Source organism: Apis cerana, linkage group LG4 (assembly GCF_029169275.1).
Source record: "Apis cerana isolate GH-2021 linkage group LG4, AcerK_1.0, whole genome shotgun sequence".
Taxonomy (NCBI): Eukaryota; Metazoa; Arthropoda; class Insecta; order Hymenoptera; family Apidae; genus Apis; species Apis cerana.
The window spans coordinates 5,952,350-5,965,092 of NC_083855.1; the positions used below are offsets into that span (position 1 = coordinate 5,952,350).

The 12,743-nt window shown below is 38.1% G+C and overlaps 2 protein-coding genes across 18 annotated transcripts in view; both read right to left on the reverse strand.

Moving 5' to 3' along the window:
• The window catches only part of LOC107994634 (xaa-Pro aminopeptidase 1), a 39,570-nt gene extending 37,371 nt beyond the window's left edge, over positions 1 to 2,199 (reverse strand). For 3 of the 15 annotated variants that reach the window (XM_028665155.2, XM_028665156.2, XM_062073865.1), the window contains exon 1: positions 105 to 2,199. The gene's annotated coding sequence lies outside the window, so the exon portion shown is untranslated. Of the gene's footprint in view, positions 1 to 59 lie in introns of all 15 variants that reach the window. The other 12 variants (XM_062073861.1, XM_062073857.1, XM_062073863.1 and 9 more) reach the window with 9 other exon arrangements.
• Positions 2,200 to 2,343: 144 nt separating this feature from the next.
• LOC107994632 (mannosyl-oligosaccharide 1,2-alpha-mannosidase IA) overlaps positions 2,344 to 12,743 on the reverse strand; it is a 467,472-nt gene continuing 457,072 nt past the window's right edge. For all 3 annotated transcript variants that reach the window (XM_062073866.1, XM_062073868.1, XM_062073867.1), the window contains 3 exons: positions 12,515 to 12,720; positions 11,780 to 11,974; positions 2,344 to 9,439 (listed from right to left, as the gene is read on the reverse strand). In XM_062073866.1, coding sequence (XP_061929850.1) covers positions 9,317 to 9,439; positions 11,780 to 11,974; positions 12,515 to 12,720 — 524 coding nt within the window. In that variant the 3' untranslated portion in view covers positions 2,344 to 9,316. The remainder of the gene's footprint in view (positions 9,440 to 11,779; positions 11,975 to 12,514; positions 12,721 to 12,743) is intronic.

Consider the following 12,743-nt stretch of genomic DNA (forward strand, 5'->3'; position numbering starts at 1 on the left):
ATGAAAAAGAAGAAAAAAAAAGATAAAAAAAAAAAAAAAAGGAAAAAGCGTGAACGCACGTTTACAAGTTCTGTTTTCGATTTGCGTCAAGCGTACGCTCTCACCTATATTTAGGCGGCACAGCAATAATAGCACCGAACACGGAGGAAGGGAGGAACTGGAGAACGCCGAAGAAGCCGAAGAAACGTTCCGGAATTCGAATCTTTGACAGTCTGTTGACCAATCACCACCGCGCACCTTCCTCTTCCGGTTCGACGATCGTTCCCCTCCAAACTGTCCGTTTCCAACAATTTTCACGATTATTTTTCTCCGAGAACAAACACAATGTTTCGTTGCTTGAAAACCGCGGAATGCCGAACTCGAACAGTTCAAAGTATTCGTAAATAATTCTTTCCTTACTCGAGAATCAACCCTTTTGAGATTCTAATGGATCCAACGGATTAAGTGATCGTAGTTCTATTAAATAAAATAATAACTCGAATTGTTTGAATCAATCGTAGTGGCCTAGCTGTGTAATCGATTGAAAGGATACAATAAATATTCTTGTTTCAATTGCAAAAAATCTCGAAAGATTTAAACAAGACTTACTTATCAACGCGGATAACAATCGTGGTTAAACGAAATAACACTACACCGTTTCCTCGAATCAAACTAAAATCCTGTCCCGAATCAAGCTCCCTTCTTCCTTCTTCTGGGAGAAGAATCTGGTGGTTGAAAAGAACTTGTGATTCAACAACTTGGTTGTCACTTGGCACTCGGAACCATGAAGCGGAGGAAACGAGAGACACTTGGTTAAAGGGCACGAGATTAGGGTGAAAGAGGGTTTGCGAGGAGGAGGAAGATCAACGTTCTTCAGGCATTGTCTATGCACGTCGAAGTTTGTCTGGAGCGCTGTTTGAACGATGGAGAAACGAAAGGGCGACTGGTTCACTCTGGTAATCCTCTGTCTCGCTCTCGGTCTCCTCGCTCCGTCCGCCTCCGCCTCTTCCGCCTCCACAACCTACTCCACTGACACCGACGTCGGTGTCGTCGTTTCTCTCCCTCTCTTTCTCTCTCTCCCTATCTCTCTTCCTCTCGACCAACTCTTCCCCTTCTACGACTCCGTCGTCTTCGCGTGACGGCGAGGATTCACGATATTTTTGTATCCCCCGTCGCGAACCCGATGACGAAGAGATTTACGGAGGAGGAGGAATGGAAACGACGCGAGCAAGAGGTTGTGGAGGCGTCCAACCCACCCTTCGAGTAGTGGAATCGAATGAATGAGGCTCGAGCGAATCTCTTCGTTGATAATTTGTAACGAAATATTCGTATTAGATTACTTTATGAATAGTTATTATTCTTGTGAATTTTTTATTTCGTCGAGGTGAGAATCGGTGGTAATTGGAAATGGTGTACGATCGCATAGGTTATTCTATAAATAACGATGTTACTCTTGGAGGAGGCGTTCTTTGTTGAAGGTGAAAATCGATGATAGAAAGTGTATATAATTACCTTTGTGGGGAGAATTATATCTTTTTGCGATTACACGAGAATTGTGTGCAATTAGATTATCCTCTTGAGGGGGAGGAGAATTGTGAATGCGCGAAGCGGTTATTCTTTGGTTTTTCTTTTTTATTAAGATTCCAGATTAATGGACGAAGATGTGTTGTAAGTGTATTTAATCAATTATTAAGTAAAGAGAAATTTGATTATATTACGTGCACGAAACTTCCTCTTTGTATAGCTGATTATTTGACTGTTCTATAGTTCTATAGTATAGGCATTCTCTTGCAAGAAGGATTTGCAAAAAGTATGATTATTTTAAAAAAAATTGATATATTTAATTGTAATATGTTTAAATTTAAATTTAATGATTTAGAATCGATTAATAATTAACGGAACAACGTTATTTCTGATTGATTATTAACAATGGCCAGCGGCATGACCATTAGGAGGATTCAGCCGACCATCAAGGGGATTTGTTACTTCGAAGTCAATGGAGATTCTCCGTCCCCCCGTGGACCTAATTAGCACGTGAAGCATCTGCGCCTGATTTGCATTATTGAACAATAATTCTACTCACCATCGAAATTCCCAATATCCGTCCAGCTATGTTGTAAGCTATACATCTTCCGATGCATGCATTTGTCCTCCTCATACGATATTCTTGGAAAGTTTTTGAAATCGAAATATCGAATTTTCGATACGAATATTTCCGATTAATTGGGAATTTTACATGTAAAAAAAGCGTACGTAAATTTTTAAACGGAAATTTCCAAAATGTCGAGCATGCAAAGGGTGATGATGAGAAGAGGTGTAAAATAAACGTCTGAAATAAAATAGAACGATCGTTAAACAATGAAATTAAAGTATTATCATCATTTATTTATTTTTCACTGATCATGACAAAGTAATAATCACATAAAGCTGTTAAAAGTAAAACCCCCGTTATCACTAAATCGTTTACTGTATTTACAAGTATAATTATTAGTTCGCGCATTCGTCGAATGCTCGCATACGACGCGCTCATCGTTTCCATTTTTTTATTTTTTTATTTTTTATTCATTCTCCTCTCTCTCTCTCTCTCTCTCTCTCTTTCTCTCTCTCTTCATTCTTCGACCAACGATAAATATATATATAATATATATAATTTTTTCTTTTTCCTTTTACACCATTTTTCCTTTTTTTTCTTTTTTTTTCCTTTTTTCTTTTTATTTATTTGTTTTATTCCTCCTTTTTTTTCCGGCGTGTCGCTCTGCTTACAAAAATTAGGTAAGTAAAGCTAAAAAATTGTCTCTATCTTCTCTTCTCTATCTTTCTCTCGATTTTTTTTTTCGACAAAAGCGCACGTAGAAATTCTCGCTCTTTATCTCTTTTTGTTTTTTCTTTTTCACACTATATATATATATTTATATATACCTCTCTCTCTCTCTCGCTCTCTCTTTCTCTCATATACTTTTTCTCCCTCATTTACTCCCTCCCTCTCTCTCTCTCTCTCTCTAATCCCTTTCTCTGGCGTAAGAAACGATATAATTGGTACCCGAAACCCCGTTTAATGAAAATCCTTCAAATAAAATACTCTAGTTAACAATAAATTATTAAATATCTATTCACAAATATATGCATAGGCTAATTATCGTTTTTTATTACTATCTTCATCACCGTCAATCTATCCTCATCGATCATCGTCGCCGTCGTCGCCATTGATCGGTTAACTCCCCTGCGTTTTACAATTTCCTTTAGACGGGACAACGGCTTACAACGGTTTTCCCTTTTTCTTTTTTCTCTTTATTTTTATTTTTTTACTTTTTATTATTTTATTTTTTCTCTCTCTCTCTCTCTGTCTCTCTCTCTTTGCTACTAAGTATATCAACAGCAAAATAGAATTGTTTTGTTCGCAATTGGTTTTTTTTCTTTTTTTTTTTTCTTTTTTTTTTCTTTTTTTTCTTGAGAAATGGAGGAAAACGAAGATTCTGCTCGTCCAATTCCGAGTGAGCTGGTTCACGCGCTAGAAGACACTGAAGTTTAGTGGTTCGTCCATCGTTACCGTGTCGTAGAAACGATTTTCCCCTTTGGAAAAATTGGATTTCGGCGATATTCGTTGTTTTCTTTCAAAAAGAACAAAAAAAAAAAAAATTGAAAGAAATTCAGAACAGACACGTTTCTTCCTCCCGAATCTTTCCAAATTACAATCTCTTTCCTGGTAAAAAATTTATAATAAATATTCTCGAACAAAATTGGTCGTCGAATATTAATTTAAAACTTTCGAATAAAATTCGTAAACAGAATATTTTCTTAAAAATATTCTTTTCTTCTCTTGCCGTGCTATTTCTTATCTACTATGCTACCTTGACACGAGGAATCAATAATATTTAATAAATGCAAATTGCAAAATCGTTTCGAAGAACTACACAAGTAACAATGAATCGAATTCCACGAACGAATGACATTCGCAACTATATATATATATATATATATCAATATATATATATCAATAATTATATCAAAGGATTAACGTATCTCTTGGAAACGCGACGACGATTACGAGAAATCCGAATCGAAATATCTCTATCGATCGATCATCTCGTATCATCGTATCGAGCATTTCGTATTATCATTCTGTACGAGAAAAAAAAAAAAGAAGAAACGTACACCTGTGTACCTCGTGTGTATATATACCTCTATGTATATGGATGTACATTTTTATGCTGTCTTGCTTTCGCGCGTTCCGAGGATGAGCGCTCAAAAAAAGCGAAATGTTTTTCTTTTGGGCGGCCATCCGAGCTCGAGGAACGAAAAAGGCAAGAGGCGTAAAGTATACAAGTTATATGTATTTATATATATATATATATTTTAAGTAACTTTCTGGCCGTCTTAATCATCGACGAGTGCGATGCTCGCTGATTGTTTGGAAAGCGGACGCGGGAAAAATGATCGAGATCGGTAATCGTCCTCGCGCAAGGAGGACGCTTCCATTCTTCGACGATTCCCGGCCCCCGTGTGTGTGTGCTTTCGACCGCGACAAACGATAGTTTCAAACCCGTGAAAAAATAAACCGTCCTCTCTTCGATTCGATTCTTTCTCGTTTCCATTATTGCTCTCTCTCTCTCTCTCCTCCGTTTAGAAAAATATAAGTTTCCTCTTTCGAGACCATACCAACGCTCCGAACGTCGAAGAATATCTTTGCTCGCGATTGTTCGTAAGATTCGTGAAGATTCCTTCGTGGAAGAAGAGGAAGATTGGAGGAGGGTTGGTATTGGATGTCGTCGAACGCGAGATGAACGGGCAGTGTTTCGAACTTTCGAAGTTCGTTCCTCCGTCGGACGAGCCTCGAAATTATTTGTAAGCAGATTCATAATACGCGAATAACGCGAATCCTCTTCCTCTTGGGGAATCTTTAATCTTGAAACAGGTCGTGCGTATATCTCATCGACTCGATCGATCAACAATCCGATCGATTTTGCAAAAATAACTCTTTCAAAATATCTTGTTGATCTACTACGTTGTTCGACGATACTTTTCAAGTATCGCTTCCAATGCGTTGTTCCATCAAAATTTCCCATCTTTCTTGGCTCAAAGTTCCAATTACCAAAAAACCATAAAGCAAAATTTCTCTTCTCGCTCCCTTCCTTTCTCTCGATATACTTTAAACTATTCGTTTGCCGCGATTCGAATCTGCAATCTTGAGACTCGAAAAATTCGAGAGAACTCGAATTTAAAACAATATTCTCACGCATATACATACATATCTCTCTCTCTCTCTCTCGCGCACATTCGTTGCAAAGCCTATACAATTACACCCCCTCCCCAATTACCGCTATATATAACTCTGCTCCCTACGCCTCGTATAGAATATGACTTTCTTTTTTTTTTTTCTTTTTTTTCTTTTCTCCCTTGAAAATCTCTTCCTCCCTTTTTTTTTTCTTTTCTATGTACACGCTAGTTTTTTTTTCTTTTTTTTTTATATCGATTGCTACGTTCGTTCTCTAAACTACACGCGCGCGAGTCGTCCCGCGCGCCGCTTTTTCGCTTTTCCCCTTTAACCGGAAACCGCGACCGCCTCACCCCTTCGTCGACGATGCGTTCGAGCAAAGGGACGTCTTTGAGATTTTGGATGAGCGATACGGCGATCCCTAGAAGACGATCCACGTGCGTATAATCGGCGATAATTGCTACATTCGTCTTCTAATTGGGATACGAGATCTCGTAGGGATCGCAGCGTTTGATAATTAAGATGCCTAACAGTGGATAATTAGACTGCGGATTTTCGTGCATGTTCGATTCCTTTATTTAATCGAATCGGAGCAAAGTTTCGTCTTTGATCGCAGAAGATTACTATATTAAGATATTCTTCTGAAAGTGAACAACGTTTATCGTTTAATTCGTTCAATTGAATCAAGTTGAAATTAAGAAATATTCAGCCTTTTCGACAATCTCGAATGAGATATCGAAACGAATCAAAAAAGTACGGTTCTTTCTCTACTAATAAAAATCCGATTTCACGATATGGAATAACGCGAGCATAATTTCCGTAAATATTATAAAAATCCGCAGCCTGTTAATTGCTGCGAGATTCGATTCTGGAGTGTGAAATCTCGCTGCTACTTAAATATCGTTACGATTTCAATTGGACGACTCGAATGTACGATTCGAACGGCTCTTTATATTTTATAAATTGTTCTGCGCAATTTATATTTTTTCAAATGTACACGAAGAAACGATATTGCTATCGGAGGAAATATAAAAATATCGAATCGTACAATGCCGTTGATGACAAATCGGAACGACATCGTGTAATCAATAATTCAAGAAGGGATGAAAATCGATCTCGGCACGTTTCCTTTTTTCCCCTTTTAGAATCTCAATAATCTCATCGCGTTCACCACTTTGCGCTGAACGTCGTAAACGTCGACAGGACGGAGAGACGCGCGTTTCTCGATTCGTTTAGCACATACAAGGAAAAATAAAAGATCCGCGCGCATATACACCGGAAACTACTAGGGGGGCTGCACGTTGATCCCGGCATGGCTGAAAGACTTTCGCGACGAACTCGTTGACGCTATTGAACGCGAGAATCGATGCAACGGTGATTCCAAATATTACATCATTTAACGAGATCATCCCATAAGCAACGATGTTTCTTGGAAACTTTATAGGAGAAAAATCGATTAAAAATTGTGGTGAACAATCGAAACGTTCGTCGTAATAATAATAAGAAACTTGCGTTGAGAAAAATCGTGCGTAAATACTTATGAGATGAGCTAATATATATATATATATATGTATTTTATTGTTCGAAGGGCAACCCTCTGGGGCTTTGACATTTTTGATTTTAGTTGATGCAATGCTCTCGTTTCGAATGAAATTTGATCTCTAGATTTAGACGTTAAAAATTTAAAAATCTCGAGGCTCGAAGTGATCGCTTGATGATAGAATATAGGCACGATTGTTGTGGATAATTGACTTTTCGGTTCGGTTTGTCGTTCGTCCAACGAAAGAATTAACTCGGAAGAATTTCGCTTTGAAAGCAATACAGATAGAACTAATATTACAATGAAACTTACGAACTAATTTCAATAGTATTCCAATATTTAGCCAATAAAATTGTACAAGCGATGCATCTTTCGCGATATTGGCTGAAACATCGAAATATCCAAGTCGCCTTAAATATGTATCAAACAATTATAAATATGGTTTTATTATATATTAGTCGAGTAGTTAAAAATAAGTTAATTCTTTCATCGATCCACAAGTACGAACACCCGCGCACACACGCACGTACACCAAACCTCTTGGAATCTTTCCTCGAGCTTCTCCGCACGTCCGTTTCTTTTCCACATTAGATTCATAAAGATTCAAACTACGAATTCCATAAGAAAAGTTTCGCGCAAAACTTGTTCGAAATTTTATCCATCGAGCAACATGGAAGCACTTCGCGATTCGCTTTAAAATTCAGGCGAAACGATCGAGCGCGAAAACAAAGGAATATGTAAGGAACTTTTAAACGTAACCCATTTACGCGATCCACCATAGTTCCCCTTAAACTTTCCACTCGCACAACAAAATTTTCAAATCTCGTTGCAAGCTTTCGATCGTGTCAAGCTCGAGACGAAGAGAGACCCGAGTATCGAGCCAACAACGAACGCCAGCATAAATGGGTTCGTATCGATAAACACGATTACAAAATGCAAGAATAAATATTGTATTTTATCCGTTTGAATTATAAAGATATTTCGTGGTAAGGAAGGAAACGAGGGCCACCCTTCGCCGATTAAATTATACCGCACGTTTCTAAACAAAGTCAATGCTCAAATCTCGTTTAACAATTCCAATGAAATTGTTCCTATGAGAAACGCGCGTAATGTATGCGTAACGCATCATGTCGTATTAAAGTAAAGAGATGAAACGAGGATGAAATCGTAGGCGTCAGAGAACGGTAACGCGTTCTCGTGTGTCGAATCGAACGAATTATTTCCATCGGCGCTTTCTGCCACCGAGATAATCGAGGCGCAGTATATGTGTCGTTTGTCCAAAAAAGTAGAAAAAGATAGAAAATGCCGCGAAGAAGAAGGTTTAGGTTGTTGTTGTTTGAAAAGTGGCAAGATCGAGCGATGGTTAAAAAGATCCATCGATCGATCTTCGATCACGAAGCATTGGTATATCCATGATATTCCTTGAAAAATTTCGTGACCAATTATTATTTATTTCCATTCAATCACTCTCTTATATTTACGAATACCCCATATATCGATCATATCTTTATAATTATCGTTTCATATTCTTTGATGCATTATCTTTCTTTTTTCCTCTTAATTTTTCCTCCTCGGACGTTTGCCACGTTTTCAAAAAAAAAAAAAACAGCTCGAATAGAAGGAAGAACGAAAAGAGAAACACCGATCGAAACGACGATTGTTCCCGCCGTAATCGTCGGTAAATTCTTGGAGCGGAACGTTCGAATATTAGAATATATCATAATAATTGTATCTTGTTCGATGGATTGGACCGTTTTTCTGTCGCAGGCGAAAAAAAAAGAAATGGGCGAAGCATTCAGGCAAAATGGTTAAAAATTTCGATCTACTTCTCTCTCTCTCTCTCTCTCTCTCGCCCTTTCATACTCTATTTCAAATTCTCCCTTCCCACATTCTCTTATTTTCTCTCTCATTCTTTCACTCCCTCTTTCTCGCGCGTATTTTATTATTATTTTTATTTCCACACACTCGCTCTTTTTTTCGCTATTTACAAACGTACTCTGTTGTCTTTAATGTGTCTTATGTGTATATCTGTGTATGCGCGCGTGTGTGTATATCTTTGTGTAAGTGTCTCAGATGCAATATATTTCCTCGTTTAAATAATGTTCGTTATTATCTCCCCACGCTCCCTTTCCCCTATTATCTCGTTTTACCTAAAATAATTATTTTTAATTATTCACAGGCGGTGACATGTGGTTTTCGGGATGAGTATTCACATTCGTCCTACCGCCACTCTTTTCATTTCCCTATTTTCATTGTTCGTCTACAATTTCACAATTAATAACTTTTTTTTCTCTGATTTGTTCTCTCTCTCTCTCTCTCTCTCTCTAAATCCAGAAACGTTCGATCACTGCTCTACTTTTTTTTTCCCCTCCCTCGTATCACGTACACCGTCGAGTTTTTTCGCGTTCTTCCTTATTTACATCCCTCGTAGCCAAATCGTTCCGTTTTTATTTCTTCTTTTCATGGATCACGTTGCTCTTCTTTCCTGGTGCGCAGCGGAGGACTTCCGGTGTTTCAAGAGCAGTTGGAGGGGCCTCACTGCGTCATCGGTGCGTGGTTTCTTCGAGGTATGAGGGTTCTTTGAATTATAAAGAGGGAGCTGGCCGGTACAGGGGATTGCCCCTGATGGGAAGCACGTGCGCCTCGGAGTTGAACACCCATTCGTCTAGATTTATGAGATCGTCGTCGCTGAACAGCAGGTAGAGATACTGGAAGAGAAAAGAATAAAAATTTAGTAATTATTGATCGTTTCTCCCAATTTAATAACTACTGACTAGGTTCTATCTATTATATATTTTTTTAATATTTCTTTTTTTTACACATCAGTTCAGGAAATTTCTTTAAGAACTCGTAAAATTTTTATTATACAGGGTACTTCGTTTTAAAACTCGATTAAATCAATCCTCAATCCTTAAAACAAGGAAAAATTTAAACCGCTCTCTAAACTCCGAAGATAATCGATCCTTCATCAATGAATGAAAGATCGTTAGATGAAGGGAATCTTTCTTTCAAAAACGCTTTTTCGTTTACCTCAATGCGATTTCCGGTTCCGGAGACATCGTCGTGTAAAACAAAGGGTTTCTGATTTTTAAACATTTAAGAAAACTTTGAATCGCTGTAACTCCGAAAATAGTGACTTCCGGTCGATGAATGAGCGATCATTCGAAGCGCAGAATCTTCCCCTTTGAAACGCCTTTTCATTTATCCCGATACGACTTCCGGTTCCCGAGATATCGTCGTGTAAAGCAACGAGCGATTTTTAAACATTTACCTTAAATCTAATTAAACGCTATTAAAATTAGGAAAACTTTAAATCGCTGTAACTCCGAAGATAATGACTTCTTATCAACGAGTGAGCGATCATTGGAAGCGCGGAACCTTCCCCTTTAAAATGCTTTTTCATTCATCCCGATACGACTTCCGGTTCTCGAGATATCGTCGTGTAAAGAAAAGGGTAATTTTTAATCGTTTATTATCTCCGTCCTTGTTGTTAATTCGGGCCTTTCGCTCGCACCTCGTTTCGCTGACCTATCCCAAATTGCAGACAAGCGACGGACGCGATTCCTGGAAAAACGTAGTACGCGTTTCCAAGAAATAATGTAGGTCAGTGGGTCGCGAGCCCATTCATAATTTCCGCGCTATCTCCACCGGTATGAAAACTTTAAGTCCTTATATCTCGGTAACGGATTGAGATATCGGGATAAAACAAAAAGCAATTTCAATGGCACAGTATCCTCCATCTTTTGACTTGGTTTCGATGACAAAATTGTTACTTTTTTCCTACGTTTTTTGTGTGAAAAGTCGAAGCATGCAACAGTTTGTTATCGTGGTATGAAATATACAAGGACGTAACGTAGCATATTTTATATAATGTGATGTATTTTCTGCATGATAGTTAAATATTTGAACAGTTACACGAAAAATTCTTCGTTAAATCTGGACTCTTCGCTTTTTTTGCTTTCACATGCCTTTTCGATCGTTTCTCCTGTATGGTGGGAACGGTTGCTTGCCTTTTACCACCACCTTTAATACGAAGTTAAAGAGCTCGCCAAATCGGGATAATGCAACTTTAAACGCGTTGCAATCGCTCGAAAAATATTTCATCGGGCACGCGAAAGGTTAAACGAGAATTTGTGAATGCGAACGGTGTAACGATGCAAGAGAAATGTTCGTTAATTGGGAATGGGAATAGATTGTGATAACATGGCGCATCACGTGTTAATAGCAGTATTGCTATTAAAGTTGATCATAAAACAAGTGGATCGTTCATGTTATTATTTCTATCGATTAAGGTATTTCAAGAAAATTTAGAAAATTTCTCGTGCACATATTTCATTTTTTTTTTTTCATTTAAACGAGAAATTATTGCCATTATCATATTTCGTGATTAATGTAAATTAATTAATATCTGCAAGAGAAAAATACTTACAAAATATAAAATATTCTCGAGTAACGCGACATCTTTGATTTAACTCGATTCTTTCCACTTTTAATTAACATTGGAGGAAAATTAAATTAATATGAACGATAATAGATCACTATTATTTTCTAATAAAAAATTTTCTGTATCAATTAAAAAAAAAAATCAAATGTTTTTGACAATTTATCGCGATACTGGAATTTACATCGAAATAAAATCACGCTTCTTACAGCAGAATTTTAGCTAATATCCCGTTAATTGAACCTGTGTTTAATCCACTTATCCGAATTACGCCAATTTCTATCATTTTGATTAGTAACTAGTAAAGGGAATTAACGCGAAGTTTAAAGGAAGTATTAGCGAAGTTCCACTACAGGAAATGCATTTACATATACGCCTATTTAATTTAAATCTCACGGATTATCCACGTGCGATTCTATTTTGAAATTTCTAACTATAAACGTATGCACATCGTACCACGAAATATTCGATCGTTATAAGATCTCGAATCTTTATCGTCACTACGTATAATTTAACGATGAAATTTGATATTTCTAAGAAATATAAATATTCTAAGATTAATCTCCTTCCTAAAAAAAGAAAAAAGAAATTATAAAAATCTTCGTACCTTGAGCGTCTCGGCGAAAAAGTAGCTCTGTTGGACGTCGTCCTGTGGCGGATCGACCAGGTAAACATTGTGGAGTCCCGTGAACCCCCCTGGAACACGGCAGTATTTCTCGAGAGCTTGAACGGCCTCCCATCCCCATTCACGGTACTTGGGATCCTTTGTCAGCCGCCACATCACGAAGTACGATTCGAAGGTCTGAAAGAAAAATATTTTTACCTCGGAATTTGGCGAGCGGCCCCTGTTTGTCCCGTCGAAATCACGCGAAAAAGAACGGATTGAATATTTCAGCTTTCATTACCGGTCGAGAAAACATCCGGAAATAAATGCTGAAACGTTCCTCTCCGCTTCTCCGTTTCTTTGCTCGCTCCATCGCTTCGAACGGAATGCTCGGTTTAAAACGACTTATGCACGCTTTCGCGTATCCCTTCCCCTTTGTTTTTCTTTTTCCCTCCCCTTATTCTCGTTCAACGATACGCATTCTCGCACGAAGAATCGAAGAACAGAACAAGTATTTACCTCTGAATTGCTCGTTTCGATTGTATTTCGAGCAAAAATGGATCGAGACTTCACTTCGAGGTAAAATAATCTCGAACTCTCGCGAAGTTTTTCGAAGGGAAGGATCTCTCTTTCGTTTCTTCAAACGTTTCTTTCTTCAAACGTTCATTCTTTCGATATTTGCACGGTTTATCGACCGATACGTTTCCAAGTTTTACTTTAACGATGCAACCTTCTTACCTCCGGCCGAAGGATGTAGTATTTCTCGCCGTTCTTCAAGCTCTTCGCTTCGTTCCCCTCGATGAAATGGAAGGCTTCGGGGCCGAGTTTCGTGTAGCTTCGATCGTAGGACTCGTGGCACGTGTTGGTGAGACCGGCGGCTATCGTCATGTATCTATCGGACAATTCGTTTTGCAATGTTTTCGCGCCTAACGCGAACATACCACCTGGGGAACAAGCGAATCAAATT